General features: G+C 44.8%; 2 protein-coding genes and 1 long non-coding RNA gene across 3 annotated transcripts; 1 reads left to right on the top strand and 2 right to left on the bottom strand.

Moving 5' to 3' along the window:
- Positions 1–641: 641 nt before the first annotated feature.
- Positions 642–16,642, top strand: LOC135544190 (zinc finger Y-chromosomal protein 1-like). The gene is made up of 8 exons (XM_064971627.1): positions 642–971; positions 11,953–12,049; positions 12,250–12,585; positions 12,733–12,882; positions 12,991–13,098; positions 13,224–13,358; positions 13,500–13,646; positions 13,819–16,642. The coding sequence occupies exons 2-8, from the start codon at positions 11,983–11,985 to the stop codon at positions 15,096–15,098; spliced, it is 2,223 nt and encodes a 740-aa protein (XP_064827699.1). The 5' UTR covers positions 642–971; positions 11,953–11,982; the 3' UTR covers positions 15,099–16,642.
- LOC135544193 (uncharacterized) lies at positions 5,430–12,778 on the bottom strand. Its single transcript, XR_010456304.1, has 2 exons — positions 12,704–12,778; positions 5,430–6,079 (listed from the first exon to the last, which is right to left on the bottom strand). It is a non-coding gene; the product is annotated as an uncharacterized LOC135544193 (long non-coding RNA).
- Positions 16,643–18,472: 1,830 nt separating the features above from the next.
- Positions 18,473–21,381, bottom strand: LOC135544191 (lipocalin-like). The gene is made up of 6 exons (XM_064971628.1): positions 21,187–21,381; positions 20,768–20,907; positions 20,613–20,692; positions 19,414–19,527; positions 19,155–19,256; positions 18,473–18,855 (listed from the first exon to the last, which is right to left on the bottom strand). The coding sequence occupies exons 1-6, from the start codon at positions 21,280–21,282 to the stop codon at positions 18,836–18,838; spliced, it is 552 nt and encodes a 183-aa protein (XP_064827700.1). The 5' UTR covers positions 21,283–21,381; the 3' UTR covers positions 18,473–18,835.

The following is a 21,381-nucleotide window of genomic DNA, read 5'->3' as shown; positions in this document are numbered from 1 at the left end:
TAGCGGAGGCCTGTTTTTTCGTATTACAGGTGGTAGAGCAGTAGCCTCTGCACCGTAAAACTGTAAAATCGATGATGTTCGCTGTTCTCTCTCCCGCTACACTATTATTATGGTGTCACGGGTGCTGTAGAAGTACGTGTCCCCTGCTAACAGGTGGGGCTTTGTGCACGGAGACACTTCTTGGGGAATAGGCTACTGTTTGTGTAAGTGTTTTACTGCTTCTACCCGAGACCTGGACTTTTGCCGTACATGTGGTAGAGCGTGTCCCTCCTCAGCACAGGAAGAAATCGAGCCCCCTGTCAGCTGGTCTCTCTCTTGCTACATTCAAAATATGTTCTTATCTCAAAAGGCATCAAATTGCAGGCAAGAGAGAAGATCAAGGAATATCAACTGTAATAATAAATAGTGTCAACTGACCAAGAAGAAGTGGTCAATCAATGGCAAATATGTAGCCGTGAAGTTAACCTGTAGTGTAAGTTGGTAGTAACAAACCAAGGGTTTTATACAGGGCTAAATATATATGTAAAATAACAGTATCCTGCTAATTAATGGCGGCAGCAGTTAAAGTTCTCGCAGTTTGTTCTTGATTTTTAAAGACATTCAATGAGCCAATACATGAACAAACTAAACCAGTCTTTCAAAAGGTATGCAAAGCAAACAGACGCGGTGTTGAGTCCCTGATCGTGGCCTGCCTGCAATTACCAGTTAGGTTTCCAGACTTCTTCCGCATTTTCCTACGACTTTCGGGCTGTGACGTGAATGCTGACGGCGGCCTTGGTGCTGGCGGAGCTGGGGGCTGTAGCGATTCTGAGTATCAGTGGAGCTTCGAAAGTCTCGGCCCCTCCCTCCCTGCGCCTCAGCGGCCCGCCCAGCTAGCGCAAACTCCCGATTGAATCCTGCCCGAGTCTGGGGAAACCGGACGGCCTGGAAATCGAGCGACGGAGAGAGGCCAACCCGTACTACAAAATCTGGTAAGCAGGTTATCTTGCGCTTTTTTACGTGCACGGAGCATATGAAATGCCTTACATATGTGATTGCATTTACATTATTCTATTTTTCTATCTGACAAGCGGAGAAGCGCACGAGGAGTTGGGCCTTTCTTGCTTATTTGGGCCCAGGCCTTAAGCAGGCCACAATTACGGCCTAGAAAATCCGGGAGGGGATTTTTCTAAACATCGGTAACATTAGTCTGCTAGTCAGATACCCCAACAAAATACAATAGTAGACACCATGTTCAAATATGACACTGTGCATGCATTATTATGCAAATAGTGGGCAAAATGTTTGTCCAGTGATCTCCAACACAAAATGGCGTACTTCTGTTTTTGAAAACACTGAAGGAAATGGGCGTTAGCTAGCCAGGGTAGCCGCCATAGTTGCCTAGCTATAAACCTTTCAGATGGCTCGCGAAATCGCTAGCTCCATGCATTGATATTGACTATCGGATGGATGTGTGTGCTCTTGTCATGAAACTCATGTTTCCATTTATGTTAGCTAGCTCAAAGCTGCCCCAAACAACATTAACCACATTTAGCTAGACGAGCTACTGTTTGATTTATATTAGGTATGACGTAACCATTTTATTACGACCGCCAGATAATTTGGTGAAATGTCCTTATTTTGTTTGCTTGCATACCTTTTGTCTTAAATGTTATATTGTGTAAATATACATTATACCAGTCGTTTTTGTACTGAGTTCGTTCCTATTTTCATGTTAGGCCAGCTAAAGGTTTTGAGTCAGATCAGCTCATTATGCAGCTGCACTGCCTGTCTCGCGCTCCCACACCACTGCTGTCAGATTTGACCATGGGGGTGGGTGAATTGGACGAGAAATTTAACGGCACGTTGCCCAAACCCTTTTTGTCTCGATGCATTTCGGCAAGTAACCACATGGATTCCTTCACATTGCAAGACTATGATGATTAAGATAGTAATGTTTTTGCATGGCTGAAAACGTCGCTCGTTATGTCAAAGCACATTACAACAAAAATATGATATTTTCATTCCTATCACAGATGTAATAAACCTAATCGCTGCCTATACCCTTCCTCATTTTGGTTTAGGCAGTAGGCCAAGTAAAATAGCTAGCTAGTTTAGACTGCCCCCAAATGAAGTGCAGACCAATATAATTGATGTCTAGACAGATTGGGACATGGCTACATTTCACAGGATGTGAAATACATGTGCTTAATGATATATGTTACATTGTAACATGATTGCTTCTTGTTAGAGAGAAAAATATGTTTGAGATTTAGGATTTGAATATGGTAGACTATGGGACAAACTGGCAGGGGGGACCTTGCTCAGGATTTTTGGGGGCATCTAAAGCTCATTTCCTGTATTTCTACCAGGGCTGTCCCTGACAAAGAATTATATTGGTCAACCAAAAGTAGCCTTTTCTTTCGACCAATCAATTTAGTCAAAATGTTTAAATATGTATTTTACCATTATACAGACACACCCTCCCTATATGTAGGCTACAAACCTTGTCTGATGCTTTAAGCACACTGTTTTATTAAATAATTAAGACACACATATGACTCAAGGGAGCCAGAGATCAAGATAGCCTAACCAGAAGAGAGAGAACCTGTTCCTGACCCCCTTCCTCCCTCTGCTGCTGGCCTTTGCAGATTCTGGCGCTACGCTCCTGAAGTTGCCAGTAATGGGCTATATTTGGAGTGCCAATTTATTAAACATTTCTACCAATCTGCGTGCCAGTTATGATTTTCATATGCTCGTTTTCATGGAACAGTTTCATTTAATTTATAACAGTGTTTGTATCTAAAAATCATTGTTTGTGGTTAATCAACATTCTATCTAAATTAAAACTCTATAAATCTAAAAGTAACTTTTATTGCCATTGTCAACTATGTACAAATAGCCTACATAAAGCCAACACATGAAAACATTGCAGCCTGCAGGTAGAAAATATCCGGATAAAAATAAATATCCTATAAATCACATTGGCTACGATTGGCCTGTCTGCAAAGAACTTGAAACATTGTATAAACTGGGTTGCCCAGAATCTCCTGCTAGCAAACTTGAAACATTGTATGAAATATTTTGGGCCCTCTAGTTGCTCCAGACAGACACATCTGTAGGCTATTTGTGCAAGGGATAAGAAGTAATCAAATATTTTATAATGTTTTCACTGGATCAAAACGTTCCATTTTCCCCTTTCATGCCGAGTGGTTATCGAAAGGGAGAGCTGGGGGAAATATTGTCATTATCAATTGATTATAAAAACAGACTTTGTTTACTTGCTGTTTGAGGGGGGAAATGGCTTTGAGAAGCTCCATAGCTCATTAGTGGTGGTGAATTAAGGCAATCAGAAATACTCAGACATCCCCAATGGCCCCACATTTATAGGCCTACATTTGTGCGGAGGCCAGGTAGACAAGTCCTACTTCTATATGCATAATCGGGTGCTCATCCTTACTAAACTTTGACTGACAGGAACGTTTCAAACAAAAGACGATAAATAAATTGACAGAACTCTTAAATGGAATTAAATAAACAAAAACGTGCTTCTCAAGTCTAGCATAAATTGTGAGTTCTGCAAAACAGATGTCCACTCCGATAATGAGAACGTTAAATTACTAATAATAATATATTGAATGCATTAACAGAAATTAGAATAACCAAACACATTCCAGATTAGAAATGATGGGAATTAACGGTAAATGTAGGCTACTACTGGTGATTATATGTAATGGGGAATTGATACACAGAAAACAATGCACACAATGAAATGATGAAACATTGAATACCCACAAATTGGCGGGAGAGAGCAGCGCATTCTGGAGAGAGATGTGCCGTGTGCATCTGAGCAACAATCCTCATATTCTTGGACTGGCATCCCTGTGGCCTCCAATTGATTAGTCCACTGAGGCTGGCTCAAATCAGACAGGTGCAAATCAGACCGGTGTTTTGTGTGCCATGGAAAAAGTATTTATTTGCAACTGCTCAACTAAAAAATTCAAATGTTTTCAATACAGTATTCCACATAAGGCGCCCATACCTTTTGAAAGTTGCACAGTATACTATTAATCTTGTAATGATTCAAATCTAGTGATTAGAGGTCGACCGATTATGATTTTTCAATACCGATACCGATTATTGGAGTACCAAAAAAGCCGATACCGACTAATCGGCCATTTTTATTTTAATTTTATTTTTTGTAATAATGACAATTACAACAATACTGAATTAATATAATACATCAATGAAATCAATTTAACCTCAAATAAATAATGAAACATGTTCAATTTTGTTTAAATAATGAAAAAACAAAGTGTTGGAGAAGAAAGTAATATGTGCCATGTAAAAATGTGTGCCATGTAAAATATGTGCCATGTAAAAAAGCTAACTTTTAAGTTCCTTGCTCAGAACATGAGAACATATGAAAGTTGGTGGTTCCTTTTAACATGAGACTTCAATATTCCAAGGTAAGAGGTTTTAGGTTGTAGTTAATATAGTATTTAATGGACTATTTCTCTCTATACCATTTGTATTTCATATACCTTTGACTATTGGATGTTCTTATAGGCACTATAGTATTGCCAGTGTAACAGTATAGCTTCCGTCCCCCTCCTCGCCCCTACCTGGGCTCGAACCAGGAACACATCGTCAACAGCCACACTCGAAGCATTGTTACCCATCGCTCCACAAAAGCTGCGGCCCTTGCAGTGCAAGGGGAATAACTACTCCAAATCTAAAAGCGAGTGAAGTTTGAAACAGTATTAGCGTACACCCAGCTAACTAGCTAGCCATTTCACATTGGTTACACCAGCCATTAGGCTGATAGGCTTGAAGTCATAAACAGCGCTGTGCTTGCGAAGAGCTGCTGGCAAAACGCACGAAAGTGCTGTTTGAATGAATGATTACGGGCCTGCTGCTGCTCAGTCAGACTGCTCTATCAAATCATTTAACTATAACATAATAACACACAGAAATACGAGCCTTTGGTCATTAATATGATCGAATCCTGAAACTATAATTTCGAAAACAAAACGTTTATTATTTCAATGAAATACGGAACCGTTCGGTATTTTATCTAACGGGTGGCATCCCTAAGTCTAAATATTCAATGTATGTCATAATTACGTAAAATTCTGGCAAATTAGTTCGCATTGAGCCAGGCAGCCCAAACTGTTGCATATACCTTGACTCTGTGTGCAATGAACGCAAGAGAAATGACACAATTTCACCTGGTTAATATTGCCTGCTAAACTGGATTAGTAGTTATAACTAGTGATTATGATTGATTGATTGTTTTTTATAAGATAAGTTTAATGCTAGCTAGCAATTTACTTTGGCTTCTACTGCATTCGCGTAACAGGCAGGCTACTTGTGGAGTGCAATGGTTAGAGCGTGTGTAACGCTAAATGAGTGAATAGGTGTGGAGTCAGGCGCAGAGAGCAAAAGGATACGGGAAAAACACGCTTTAATGTCCAGAAAATCACAAGAACAAAAATCAGGCGAACAATAATGTGAAAAAATAAAGGACAGCGAGAAACCCGAAATGCAAACACTAACCACTCTAACACATACAGACGAACAAGCCCGCACAAACAGAAGCGGGTTGAACTAACTTAAATAACCCCACCCTAACAACCAAACAAGAGACAGGTGAAACCAATTAGACAGAACCAAACGAACACAGAACAATGGATCGGTGGCAGCTAGTAGACCGGTGACGACGACCGCCTAGCGCCACCCGAACTAGAAGGGGAGTCACCTTCGGTAATATTCGTGACAGTACCTCCCCCCCTGACGCGCAGCTCTCGCAGCGCGCCGACGCCGGCCTCGGGGATGACCCAGGGGTCAAGGCGCCGGCCGATCCGGATGGTGGCGATGGAACTCTCTCAACATAGATGGATCCAGAATATCCCCCACCGGGACCCAGCACCTCTTCTCCGGACCGTACCCCTCCCGGTCAACGAGGTACTGCAAGCCCCTCACCCGGCGTCTCGAGTCCAGAATAGCTCGTATCGTGTACGCCGGGGACCCCTCGATGTCCAGAGGGGGCGGAGGGACCTCCGGAACCTCACCTTGCATGGGACCAGCTACCACCGGCCTGAGAAGAGACACATGAAACGAGGGGTTAATACGGTAATACGAAGGAAGTAATAATCGATAACAAACCTCGTTTATTCTCCTCAGGACTTTAAATGGCCCTATACCCAGCTTCGGGCAGGGCAAGCAGAGGGGCAGGTTTCGGGTCGAGAGCCAGACCCTGTCCCCTGGTGCAAACACGGGGGCCTCACTGCGGTGACGGTCAGCGCTCTTCTTCTGCCGTCCACTCGCTTGGCGTAATGACTCCTGGACGGCCCTCGAGGTCTTCTTAGAGCGCTGCACCCACTCCTCCACCACAGGAGCCTCAGTCTGGCTCTGATGCCATGGTGCCAGGACCGGCTGGTACCCCAACACACACTCAAATGGTGACATGTTGGTAGAGGAGTGGCTTAGTGAGTTCTGGGCCATTTCTGCCCAGGGGATGTATCTCGCCCACTCCCTGGCCGGTCCTGGCAATACGACCGCAGAAACCTACCCACCTCCTGGTTCACTCTCTCCACCTACCCATTACTTTCCGGGTGATACCCTGAGGTCAGGCTGACCGAGACCCCCAGACGTTCCATAAATGCTCTCTGCACGTACCTACGACCCTCCGGACATTGTGGAGGCGCAGGTTCCTCCCTTAGCGCCCGCTCGATGTCCGCGTCCACCTCCCATACTACTGGTGCCACCAGCTTAGCCGCCGGAATGATGGGAGTAGGATCGATGGACCGGTCCTCAGTGTCATAGAGTCGGGACAGCGCGTCGGCCTTAGTGTTGAGGGAACCTGGTCGATACGAGATAGTAAAACGAAATCTGGTGAAATACATGGCCCACCTTGCCTGACGAGGATTCAGTCTCCTAGCTGATCGGATATACTCCAGGTTACGGTGGTCAGTCCAGATAAGGAAAGAGTGCTTAGCCCCCTCAAGCCAGTGTCTCCACACCTTCAGGGCCTTAACCATAGCCAACAACTCCCTGTCCCCCACATCATAATTCCGCTCCGCTGGCCCGAGCTTCTTCAAAAAAAAGGCACAGGTGCGGAGCTTCGGTGGCGCACCCGAGCGCTGTGAGAGCACCGCTCCAACCCCAGCCTCGGATGCGTCCACCTCTGCTATGAACGCCAATGAAGGGTCCGGATGAGCCAACACCGGCGCCTCAGTGAACAGCGCCTTCAACCTACGGAAAGCTCTGTCCGCCTCTGCTGACCACTGCAAACACACCGGCCCCCCCTTCAGCAGTGATGTAATAGGAGCTGCTACCTGACCAAAACCCCGGATAAACCTCCGGTAGTAATTGGCAAACCCTAAGAACCGCTGCACCTCCTTTACCGTGGTCGGAGTCGGCCAATTACGCACGGCCTTGACGCGGTCACCCTCCATTACCACCCCCGAGCTGGAAATGCGATAACCCAGAAAGGAAACGGCTTGATTGGAAAACTCACATTTCTCCACCTTCACATACAGGTCATGCTCCAGCAGTCGTCCAAGAACCCTGCTCACCAAAGACACATGCGCTGTGCGTGTAGCGGAGTAGATCAAAATATCGTCAATATACACTATCACACCCTGTCCGTGCAGGTCTCTGAGAATCTCATCCACAAAAGATTGAAAGATAGCTGGAGCATTCTTTAACCCGTATGGCGTGACGAGGTACTCATAATGGCCAGATGTAGTGCTAAATGCAGTTTTCCACTCGTCTCCCTCCCGAATACGCACCAGATTATAAGCACTCCTGAGATCCAGCTTCATGAAGAACTTTGCTCTGTGAAATGATTCCACTGCCGTAGCAATGAGAGGTAGTGGGTAACTAAAACCCACCGTGATGGAATTTAGACCTCGATAATCAATACACGGACGCAAACCACCATCCCTTTTTTTCACAAAAAAGAAACTCGAGGATACGGTTGACATGGAGGGCCAAATATATCCCTGTCCCAGAGCCTCGGTGACATATGTTTCCATAGCCACCGTCTCCTCCCGGGATAAAGGATACACATGACTCCTGGGGAGTGCAGCATTTACCTGGAGGTTTATCACGCAATCCCCCTGACGATGGGGTGGTAATTGGGTCGCTTTCTTTTTACTGAAAGCGATAGCCAAATCGTCATACTCAGCGGGAATGCGCACGGTGGAAACCTGGTCTGGACACTCCACCGTTGTCGCACCGATGGAAACCCCTACACACCTGCCTGAACACTCATCAGACCACCCCTGGAGAGTTCCCTGTTTCCACGAAATTGTCGGATTGTGAATAGCCAGCCAGGGAATCCCCAGCACCACCGGAAACTCAGGTGAATCGATAAGGAACAGACTAATTCGCTCCTTATGATTCCCCTGCGTAATCATCTCCAAAGGAATTGTGGCTTCCCTGACGGGAAAAGGGGGGTCTACTTTAACTAACGGAATCCTCAACCTCTGAGCGAGTCCGCGATCTATAAAGTTCCCAGCTGCGCCTGAATCTACTAGCGCCTTATGCTGGAGAGAGGGAAAAAATTTAAGGAATCAAATTAATACAAACATGTGACCAACAGGAAACTCTGGGAGAGTGTGGTGCTGACTCACCTGGGGTGACCGAGGAGTGTTCTGCCTTCCCTCTCGACTCCCAGATGAACTCCAGCACCGACCTGAAGTGTGCCCTCTCCGGCCACAACTGCTACAGGAGGAGCCTCCTCCTCCGATCTCCCTAGACGCGGCCCCTCCTAGCTCCATCGGGATAGGAGTGGGCGGGTCAGGAGGTGGAATGAACAGGACCCTTTCAGAACGTCCGCGAGCAGTTAGACCTGTCGATCCGGTTAGACCATCTGCTATCAGTTCATCTTGGCTAAACGTAGTGTCCCGACAAGCCAGCTCCCTGCGGACGTCCTCTCTCAGGCTATACCGGTAATGGTCTATCAGGGCCCTGTCGTTCCACCCTGCTCCAGCGGCCAAGGTCCGGAAATCCAGCGCGAAGTCCTGCGCGCTCCTCGTCCCCTGCCTTAGATGGAACAACCTCTCACCCGCCGCTCGGCCCTCCGGAGGGTGATCGAACACGGCCCGGAAACGGCGGGTGAACTCCGGGTAGTTGCCCCTCGCTGAGTCGGGCCCGTTCCAAACAGCATTGGCCCACTCCAGGGCTCTACCCGTAAGGCAGCTGATGAGGACCCTCACGCTCTCCTCGTCCAAGGGAGCCGGCCGAATGGTGGCCAGGTAGAGGTCTAATTGAAGCAGGAATCCCTGGCACCCCGCCGCTGCTCCATCGTACTCCCTCGGAGGCATAATGTGCAGGGCGCTGGAACCAGATCCCGCTGGGGGAGATGGTAGAGTTGCTGGTGTGAGGGTAGGTGGGGTAGTAGGGAGACCACTCTTCTCCCAACGATCCATCCTCTCCAACATTTGATCCATCGCTGATCCGAGGCGATGGAGGATGGACGTGTGGTGAAGGACTCTTTCCTCCATCGTGGGAAGAGGGGTGGTCGCTGCTCCTGCTGACTCCATAATATGGTGCGGGCTTCTGTAATACTAAATGAGTGAATAGGTGTGGAGTCAGGCGCAGAGAGCAAAAGGATACGGGAAAAACACGCTTTAATGTCCAGAAAATCACAAGAACAAAAATCAGGCGAACAATAATGTGAAAAAATAAAGGACAGCGAGAAACCCGAAATGCAAACACTAACCACTCTAACACATACAGACGAACAAGCCCGCACAAACAGAAGCGGGTTGAACTAACTTAAATAACCCCACCCTAACAACCAAACAAGAAACAGGTGAAACCAATTAGACAGAACCAAACGAACACAGAACAATGGATCGGTGGCAGCTAGTAGACCGGTGACGACGACCGCCTAGTGCCACCCGAACTGGAAGGGGAGTCACCTTCGGTAATATTCGTGACAGAGTTGGACTAGTTAACTGTGCGGTTGCGAGATTGGAACCCTTGAGCTGACAATGTGAACATTTGTCGTTCTGCCCCTGAACAAGGCAGTTAACCCACAGTTCCTAGGCTGTCATTGAAAATAAGAATGTGTTCTAACTGACTTGCCTAGTTAAATAACAATCAAAAATCTGTATTTTTGGGCGCCGATTGTTATGAAAACTTGAAATCGGCCCTAATTAATCGGCCGTTCCAATTAATCGGCCGACCGCTACTAGTGATGCATATCTTGACATTTCTGCCATCCATTGTGACATTGTGGGAAGATAACCATCCTTCCAATTAATAGCAATGCATTTCTTAGCCGCTATACATGAACATTACTGGACATTCAAACATATCAGTATCCATTCATCATCATCAATAGTGTCTCCAGGTCTTCCTCACATTTTTGCTTGGAGTGTTTTGTGTCATTGGGAAAAGCCTCTCAAGCCTTGATACATTTTGGAAATCAACATCGACTGCCTTAAAATAGTTTCAATCTACGAAGCATCTGGCTTGTCCAGTGTTTTCTACACAGAGATAATAAAGTGTTGTATCTGCAAAAGTTCACCTCAGTGCTGTGAGACTGGTCTTCCCTGGTTGCCTGACCATGCTGAAGTCCCCTGTCACCATCTGATTCTGCTCAGACGAGGCTTGAAAAATAATGACCTTGGTGTACATTTATACATTATATTATCCAAGAACAGCATCCGTGGTTCAATAATTGAAATGGCCGTTATTCCCAGATCCCAGACTGTAGCCAACCCATCAACGCAAGATGGGACTTTGTATCCATTCACTGATTTTTATATACTGCAATATTCACCCGAGCTCTGTAAACTGAGCTCTATAACCCTGTTTGGCTCAGTCGGTAGAGCATGGCGCTTGCAACGCCAAGCGTCGTGGGTTCGATTCCCGCTAGGGCCACCCATATGTAAAAGTAGTGGCCCCAGCCGACTTGTAAGTCGCTTTGGACAAAAGCGTCTGCTAAATGGGATATATTATTATTATTATTATTATTAAACTGGTCTTCCCTGGCTGTCTGATCCTGCTGGGACACCTGTCACCATCTGATCTGCTAAGATATGATGAACATAGTGTTGTGTACTGACTGTGCACCATGTCAGAGTGAAAAGAAGGGAATTAGCTAGAGAAACTGACAGATCAATAACGTTACATTGCTATAGTGACTAATATAAAATCACATTGCGTTGTCAAAAAAAATTCTGAATATTGTCCCTCATTTTTTGGTCACTGGTTTCCTTGTTTGATTCAGGTCTAGTGTGATTGAGGCAAAAATAATAGCTGAAATTAGTGAGCTGGCTAGCTAACGTTAGCCAAATTTTGACTAGCTCTAATTCTATATCAACTAGCATAAACTAGGCAAGTTAATTTGCTTCTGTTGAAACAGGACAAAAAAGGCTACAAAACATTTCCATACACGGAACAGCTGTTAGATGCTGCTATCTGACAGATTGCTATAGGCTAGAACTGTGGCAGCTATTAGCTAGCTAGTTAGTTCTCTTCAGACAGAACTTCTTGAGAGGGATGAAACATGTCATGTTTACATGTCAGTTACGCTACTATCTCAGCACTGGGAATACATACTTTTTTTCTGTTAAGTCAAACGACAGTTACCTTGCCAACTGCATCAATCAAATAAAAAGTAGCCAGTTTCTGCTCTGCTTGCTTTTACAACCTGGAGAAAATGCACAGCAGATGCAGGCAGCAGCACCGTGCTGGTCCTATAATAATAGCTTTGCCTTCATATAGCCTGTCCGCACGCTCTGTGGTTTCCGTGCGGTCCTAAATCCTGCCTGCTGAAACCGGCAAACAACTTACCCAACCGCTCTGAGGCCTCCGCATGGTTCTTAAGCACGCCTATGACGCTTTTAGTATCACACAGCAATGATAAAACGGGGGGAACAAAAATGTAGACTCATTTTGGTTGCCATTAGGCCTATGTGACTGATTTGACTGGTCAATTATTACCTCCAGTGCTGCAGTGACCAATGAGGTGTAAGGACAATGGATGAGGACGAGACCAGGCTGGCACTACATTCCCAAGAGCCTAAAATCATTCTCCATGGATCAGGTAATAGCAAAATTGTGTTTTCGCATTCGAGTAATTCCCTGTACTGTTCGTTGTTCTGCACAAAAATCTAACATTTCTTCCAAGTTTTTAGTTTTTTGTTGTTATTGTCTGTGTAAGAGTGCATGAATGTGTTTTCTGCAGCATGTTTATGTAGGCCTATGCTGAATATATCCAACTGTTCCTGTGTTGATGTGTTCCAGATGAGGGTGGTGCTGCAGGGGAGGAGTTTGTGGTGGAGCTGCAGGAGACTGTGCTGGTGTCGGAGGGGGAGGGGGAGGGAATGGCGGTGCATGGATTTGCTTCAGACGAGCTGGTGATCCAGGATGCTGTTGAGGACGTGGTGTCTGAGTATGTGCACTGTGATGAGGACGAGGATGTTGCCGTGGAAACGTGTGTGATGTCACTGGAGGGGGAAGACGAAGGTGTTGCCATGGGGGACATTCCTGAGGATGTGATGGTCGCAGACGGGCATACCCAGGATGAACTGGACCCAGAGCAAGACACAGACGGCTGTGGGGACTACCTGATGATCTCCTGTGAGTACCAGGCTGCTTCTCTCCTCTCCAGTTCTACATCAATACCACTGTCATCTGGCCTCTTTATAAAGAAAACATTACAGTTAAACTAATGACCAGTAGTGAATGGATCTCTCACTCTGTCTCTCTCTTTTCGTCTTCCTCCAGTGGATGAGGCAGGCAAGATGGTGTCAGACGATGGCACAGAGGTGACTGTGGAGGGAGCCGAGGAGGACCAGGAGGTGGAGAAGGATGAGGACGGCCAGGAGGTGATCAAGGTGTACATCTTCAAGGCAGACTCTGGGGAGGATGACCTGGGTAAGGAGACATATGAATAATGTTTAGTACCTCAGGAAAGAGGGATTCTATAACCTATAATAGTTGATCACCAAGGAGTATTATATCAGTGTGTGGTTGACTGTGTAGGAGAAACAGTGGACATCAGTGATGGAGACACAGAGGATGTGGCACTGACGGACTCTACAGGCCGAACGCTCCGAGAGAAGATGGTGTACATGTCTCAGGGGGACCATGGTAAGTTATCAATTCTGTGTGTGTGTGTGTGTGTGTGTGTGTGTGTGTGTGTGTGTGTGTGTGTGTGTGTGTGTGTGTGTGTGTGTTTTTTACAGTTGTGTTGTAACTAGTATGTTACCCTGCAGGTTCATCAAAGATATCTGATGAGGTTTATATGGAGGTGGTGGTGGGGGGTGAGGAACCAGTGACCCACGAGCGGTCGTACGACGGCACGGCTCTCAGCAAGGACTTCATGCCTGTGGCCTGGGCAGCCACGTATGGTCAGTACATACAAACATTCAGTTTAACAAAGCAGATAATGTCTTCTTGCTCACCTGCCTTCTGTAGTGATAAGTTTCTCTGCTCTAGCAGGGGTGAGAGAAGGTGTGCATTTGCATCGAACGTTTGCTGTGTTATTACAGGTTCTGAGGACAGTGAGAGCTGTGAGAACAGAAACGGTGCTGCCAGTGCTCTGCTGCACATTGATGAATCAGACGGAGTGGACAAGCTCAACAGGCAACGAAACAAGAACAAGAGAACAAGGGCTGAGCCTCGCCAGGTCCAGACAGGTACACAGCTGTCAGATGGGACAAAATAACTATCTGGTACTGATTCTATGGCTTGGGTTTTCACGTTTAATTTTTTGAATACAGACCATCTGTTGTTTTTACACCGTCACGTGATATATGTGAGTCATGTATCTGCCCTAATTTTCTTCTCTCTCGCTGTTTCCCATCCTAGCCATCATCATTGGTCCGTATGGCCAGCCTCTGACAGTATATCCCTGCATGCTCTGTGGCAAGAAGTTCAAGTCGCGAGGCTTCCTGAAGCGCCACACCAAAAACCACCACCAGGATGTCCTGACCAGGAAAAAGTACCAGTGCACGGACTGTGACTTCACCACCAACAAGAAGGCCAGCCTTCATAACCACATGGAGGTGCACACGCTGAGCAACAAGGCTCTGTTTGAGTGTGAGGTGTGTGGCAAGGAGTTCCACCAGCAGGCGGCGCTGTTCTCCCATCGACTGCAGCACCACCACCGTGAGCCCAAGAGCCCTGTGCCTTCACAGGCCAACAAGATGCACAAGTGCAAATTCTGTGACTATGAGACGGCTGAACAAGGACTGCTCAATCGCCACTTGCTGGCCGTCCATAGTAAGAGCTTTCCACACATTTGTGTGGAATGTGGCAAGGGTTTCCGGCACCCCTCCGAGCTGAAGAAACACATGCGCACGCACACCGGCGAGAAGCCTTACTCTTGCCTCTACTGCGACTACAAGTCGGCTGATTCCTCCAACCTGAAGACGCATGTCAAGACCAAGCACAGCAAAGAGATGCCCTTCAAGTGTGAACGCTGCTTCCAGACCTTTGCTGAGGAGGAGGAGTTGCTGCAGCACGGGCTGACGCACGAGGAGGCCAAAACCCACCAGTGTGCCCACTGTGAACACAAGAGCTCCAACTCCAGTGACCTGAAGCGCCACATCATATCGGTGCACACCAAGGACTACCCCCACAAATGTGCAGTCTGCGATAAAGGTTTCCACCGGCCGTCTGAACTGAAGAAGCACTCGGCGTCGCACCGTGCCAAGAAACTGCACCAGTGCCGGCACTGCAACTTCAAGATCGCGGACCCCTTTGTGCTCAGTCGCCATATCCTGTCAGTCCACACCAAGGAGCAACAGGCCTCTCCTGAAAAGAATGGAGCCAAAAGGACCTTATTGGGACCTTCCCCTGCCTCTTCCTCTGCCAGTGCACCGGTGGCAAAGAAGCAGGTTTTGGTGCCTGGTGCTAGTTCTAGTGCTGCGGGCTTGGCCACAGGGCCCAGGGAGAGGAGGGTGTACCAGTGTCAGTACTGTGATTACAGCAGTGGGGATGCCTCAGGCTTCAAGCGCCATGTGATCTCCATCCACACAAAAGACTACCCCCACCGCTGTGAGATCTGCTCTAAAGGCTTCCGCAGGCCCTCAGAGAAGAACCAGCATATCGCACGCCACCACAAGGACTTGGTGCAGGCAGAGTGATCCTGGCATTGCCCACCCTTCATACCACCAGAACAACACTAATGCAACCACCACCACACCGTAATCAATTGAATGTGTGTGTGCGTGTGTGTCTGCTGCATTAACAGGGAACATCTATTATTTTTACCGCAATGACTCTCAAGCCAACTTTCCTGCAACTGAAAATGAATTTACGTGTACATATACCGGTGTAAGGCCTATGGAATACGGTGACAAAGCCCTGTACAGACTTGCACTTTATCTGCATGTCCCCCTGCTGGTGACAGTATTGCATGGCAGAATGTGCAAGAGTCGCAGGTCTCTTTGAGGTCTTTGTAGATTCTTTGTTTTTACTCCACAGCCACAATCAGTTCTTTATTAAAGTGGCGATTTTTAAGCCTACTTTAACTTGGCACATGACTAAGATAAAATATGATCTACAAGCTGTTTGTATTCACACAATAAAATGGACACTCACCTGCTGAGAGAAAAAGCAGATCCACTGAGCAGAGTGGTCGAGATTAACTAAATTCTAATAGCACTTGCCACCAATTTATTTTAAGAATTATGAATGCAGTAGTCATGAACTCATTAATTATACCTGATGCTTTGAACGCTGAGACACGAAGAGTATGTGTGTTGTATGTAGTTGAGTGCTTGCTTGTGTGTATGCCTGTTGTGAGGGATGTCAGTTAATGTATCTATTGTGCTTCCTGGTAGTCTGACCCCACATCTCCCTGTTGTCTTATCTTTGGTATTCTGAGAACTGTCGTTGTTGTTCTGAGGAGAACTGTCTGTCCGGTGAAGGAGTTGACTGCATCATAGCAAATAGCCAAGGCATTTGTAAAAGCTGCGGCTTCAGAGAAGGTTTATTAGTTGATTCGCTTCTTAACACCGTGAGATACTAGATGTGGCCAACCATGTCGTCGGGTTAGAGGGATCTAATATACAGGTAAGCAGTATCAACTCCAACCCATAAACCCCTCTTTATACACATTATTTGACCCCTAATAAGCTTGATTATCAGACACCTGGCTGAAGTGTGATGCAGCGCCAGCAAGGCCTTCGGAGTGAGGATGCACACTATCTGGTACCACTAATTCATGACCACAACATTACACTCTCCTCAAAACCTATTGGATGAGAGAGCCATAGGTCCATCCCCTCTGACCTTCTCCATTGGATTTAGAGAAGGAGAGGATGCGAGGAGTATGCGATTGAGATTCTCCCATCTAATTATGTCAGTGACCAGTGAGCGGTATTAGTTCCCTGAAGAGAGATGTAACTCGTGGTGTGTTTGTACTCTGGCTTCGACAGTTCCTTCCCCTGTGATAATTTTTAGTTTTTATATTTATTTCATCATCATGAAATTTGTTGTATAGTTCAGTGTAACTAGAATTCTATGGGACGTAAATTATTGTTTTGTACACAAATCTGTAAAAAGTGTGTAGATGTAAACACTTACATAAAAGGAGGAATCAGAACTGTGTTGTTATGGATGTACTTGACGTATTTGTTAAAAAAAAGATATGAAAAAAGATAATAAAAGCAAAGTATTTTACCTGCATGTTTGTCTTTTTAATAATTGACCAACACAGGGTCTTCAGAAAGTACTCATACCCCTTGACTTATTCCATATTGTTGTTACAGCCTGAATAAAACATGGAACATTTTTTTTATTTAATAAAAGAGAAAACATGTTTTTAGACATTTTTGAAAATTTATTGGAAATTAAATACTGAAATATCCAATTGATGTAAGTAGTCACACCCCTGAGTCAGTACATGTTAGAATCACCTTTAGAAGTGATTTCATCTGAGTCTTTGGGTAAGTTTCCAAGAGCTTTTCAAACCTGGATTGTACAATATTTGCACATTATTATATATTTTTTTATTTGAGCTCTGTCAAGTTGATTGTTGATCATTGCTAGACAGCCATTATCAAGTGTTGCCATAGATTTTCAAGATGATTTTAACTCAAAACTAACTAGGCCCCTCAGGAACATTGAATGTCGTCGTGATAAGCATCTCTAGTGTATATCTGGCCTTGTGTATTAGGTTATTAACCTGCTGAAAGGTGAATTTGTCTCCCAGTGTCTGTTGGAAAGCAGACAACCAGGTTATCCACTAGGATTTTGTCTGTGCTTAACTCTATTCCTTTTATTTTTTTATCCTAAACAACTCCCTAGTCCTTGCCAATGACAAGCATAACCATAACATGATGCAGCCACCACCATGCTTGGAAAATATGAAGAGTGGTACTCAGTGATGTGTTGGATTTGCCCCAAACCTAATATTTTGTATTCAGGACAAAGTTAATTTCTTTGCCACATTTGCAGTTTTACTTTAGCGACTTATTGCAAACAGTATGCATGTTTTGGAATATTTGTATTCCTTAGAGGCTTCCGTCTTTTCACTCTGTCATAACTACAATGTTGTTGATCCATTCTTCATTTTTTATCACAGCCATTTTACTGTTTTAAAGTCACCATGGGTCTCATGGTGAAATACCTGAACAGTTTCCTTCCTCTCCAGCAACTGAATTAGGAAGGACGCCTGTATGTTTGTAGTGACTGGGTATATTGATACACCACCCAAAGTGCTATTAATCAATTCACTATGCTCCAAAGAATATTCAATGTCTGCTTTTTTAATTGTTTTGCCATTTACTAATGAGGTGCGCTTCTTTGCAAGGCATTGATAACTTCTGTCTTTTTGGTTGAATCTGTGTTTTAAATTCACTGCCCGACTGAGGGACCTTACAGAAGATAATGTGTGGGGTACAGAGATGAGGTAGTCATTCAAAAATCATGTTCAACACCATTACTGCACACAGAGTGAGTCCATGCAACTTATGTGACTTGTTAAGCACATTTCTACTCCTGAACTTATTTAGGCTTGCCATAACCACGGGCTTGAATACTTATTGACTCAAGACTTTTCTAAAAACATATTTCCACTTTGACATTATGGGGTATTGTGTGTAGGACAGTCAGTGTTGTAAAAATACTTTAAAAAGTCATTTTTATGGTTCTGTACTTTACTATTTATGTTTTTGACTACTTTTACTTCACTACATTCCAAAAGAAAATAATGTACCTTTTACTCCATACATTTTCTCAGACAGCCAAAAGTACTAGTAACATTTTGAATGCTTAGCAGGACAAGAAAATGGTCCAATTCACACACTTATCAAGAGAACATCCCTGGTCATCCCTATTGCCTCTGATCTGTATGACAATTGGTTAACTTTGTCCACCACAGGCCATTGACACAAAATCTCAATTGAATCCATTTTAAATTCAGGCTGTAACACAACAAAATGTGGAAAGAGTAAATGGTTGTGAATACTTTCTGAAGGCCCTGTGTGCAATTGTCAACTAATAACTGCAAGGAGTAGGATAACATTTTATTTTACAGCTGGGATTACAATAGGGCATACATGTGATCAGACTTCTAAAGCAGCTTATATTACTTAGGATCAGAGATATTAAATACCGTCATATATAAGAGTAGGATGCCTGACAAACTGATAAAGCACCAGACAGTATTTTATTGGAACAAATTGGGGAAGTGGAAAACTAGGCTTCAGTGGGTAATGTAGCGTAGCTGCAGGTTAAGGCGGAACCAGATGGGTCATTGCAGTTTAAGGTGGTTCTTGGTGGTCACAGTTGCCATGTGTCTGCCTACCCATCAAGTAGCAAAGCCATGCAGAAGGATCAAGGGAGGACGCTTTGGAAGTGATGAGCATCAAGGAAATTACGCAGCGGGACACTCATCTGTAGAAAGAGAGAAAGAAGGCCTGAGACATTCCACACTTCTACCCATAAATATTGCTCAATTTAGGGCTCTATTCAACCGGTACCGCTGATGTATCATTACAGATTGCAGGCTGGAAATGTTAAGGTACATCTGATTGAGCAGACATATGCAGCGGTTACATATGCACCATGAAATGCAGTCTCCGCTAACGCAGGAACATTGCCTTTACATTTCAACCACGCTGTAACGCTGAACTTCCGCAATATGGATTTAATAGAACCCTTAAATACACGTCACAAACCGAAATGGGACGAACCGTTTTTGGGGAGGATAGCAATGTTCTCAGGCAGAATGCCAGTGTCCAGGGAGAACTGCTTAAACTTCTGCAGCAGGTCAGGGCTCAGGTCTGTCCCGCGGGCTGTAGACACCACACATGCAGAACATGGCAGACTAAATATACTATGAAGGATACAATACAATTTATAATGCAAGATTGATAACAAATTATGGGGGAAAAATAGTGACGAAATGAGACTGAGTTATAGGAATTAACAGAGGAGTGGAAAAGAACTTACCATACAGTTTGTTGAGCACAGTTGAAACACCTCCCTTGGTCTTGATGGTGTGAATGAGGGCGTACTCATCATACTTAACATCAACGACACGCATGTCATTTTCATTATTCCAGCCTAGAGAGGGGTGAATAGAAGATGAATAGACACACACATTTTTTGTGTGTGTGTGTATATATGAGCAGGGTTCCAGGCATAAGCAACATATGTTTGTTTTTTTAGGAACTCAGTTGGGTCTCAACAAACAGTTTATACATACACTAGATGCCTGACAGGGGGCGATGTCTTGAAGCCACCGCGACTCCATCTTGGCCATCCCCCACCGTTGTAAAATATATTTTGGAAGCTATAGAAAGGCTTTTATAAAAGTCTACATTTGCTTTTGAAACACTTGTTCTATTACAGACACCTTAGTGCATACTTTTAAACTATATTGTGTGAGCTAAACATAAAAAATGCAACATTTGAAAATATATAAAACAAGCTTATATAATATTTTATATAATACTTAGAAAGTACTAATGTTACTGTCCCCACTACAACAACAAAAACACTTAAATACATATAATGTTGTTACATTTATTCCTATGGGGGACTGCTTTTCTGAGGAGTGCCAATATGGCCATCCAGTGGCTTCAAAGTCTCTCATTGCCTAAAACATAGCATCAGCAATCCAGGGTTTACGTACATCATTGGTAAGAATAGTAGAATACACCAGGTGCAATTTGGTTGTGCATCATCAGTTGGGGAGCCCCCATTGATTTTGTTAGTCATTCTCACTCAGACCATATTAATGTGGCATAAGTCATAACAAAGTTAGTTATAAAACTGCAAAGTTTTCTCTTCGCCCCATGGCCAAATGTGTAGAATTGCGGAAAATGTACTTTAAAACTGCAACAGTTTCTCTTCGCCCCATGGCCAAATGTGTAGAATTGCGGAAAATGTACTTTAAAACTGCAACAGTTTCTCTTCGCCCCATGGCCAAATGTGTAGAATTGCTGAAAATTTACTTTAAAACTGCAACAGTTTCTCTTCGCCCCATGGCAAAATGTATGGAATTGCAGGGAATGTTTCTCTACACCGTCTAGAGGGGGGCCACTAAAATGTTTTTCTGCGAGGTGTGGGCCCTGTAACCAAATCTCGCTTAGGGCCCACAAAAGGTTATAACCGGCCCTGTGTATGTGTGTAGGTTCTAGACTTACGCTGGCTCTTGAAGATGAATTTCCCAGGAAGGTTTGTCTTCTCAGCCAGGTGGTTCATTCTCCAGCAGGAGCCATCAGTGCTACAGAGACAATACAGTTCATTCGGGTTCAGCAGAAAGTCTCTCACTCACTCACTCACTCACTCACTCACTCACTTCAGGCTAGCATATGCCATGTCCAGGTCTCCTTCAACAGTTGGTGTCAGTATGGCGGTGCCCATCTTCATGCCGGCCCTGTGGCTGACAAACCACTGGGCATTAGTAGCAAATCCAATCAGGTACCACTTTCCTGCAACCTGAAAAAAACCCCAGCCCTGATTAGATTACAACACCTTCTCATTCCTGTCTGTGGGGTCACAAAAATTTTCGATCCTAAATCTGTGAGAGCTGATACTGGAATATCCCTGTCACTAGAATTCCCACATTTCTCTTAATCATTTCCATTTGTATCACAGTTTCTTTTTTGTATTTTTTCAGTACATTTTTTCTCTATAATAATCTCTAGTTTGGTCCTCATCATTTGATTTTCAATGTATCCCTGATTTAATAATCCCTCTCTTCATTCTCTCTCTTACCCCCTGTAGATTGAAGTCTCCTTGGGGAAGAACCTCAGCGGTGACAACCAAGGAGCAGAGCAGTGCTCCTAGCGCTCTCAGCAGCATGGTCGTCATGACTACAGCTGAGCAGGGTCAGTATCAAGAATTGTAAAGTAAGTGGTTGAACGAGGAAGATGACAGAACAGGAGATCTGTTTTTCTTCGCTGCCTCTCA

This window comes from Oncorhynchus masou, chromosome 8 (genome assembly GCF_036934945.1).
Source record: "Oncorhynchus masou masou isolate Uvic2021 chromosome 8, UVic_Omas_1.1, whole genome shotgun sequence".
Lineage (NCBI taxonomy): Eukaryota > Metazoa > Chordata > Actinopteri > Salmoniformes > Salmonidae > Oncorhynchus > Oncorhynchus masou.
Note: the sequence above shows the minus strand (reverse complement) of the source record. Positions and strands in the feature narration are given on the sequence as shown.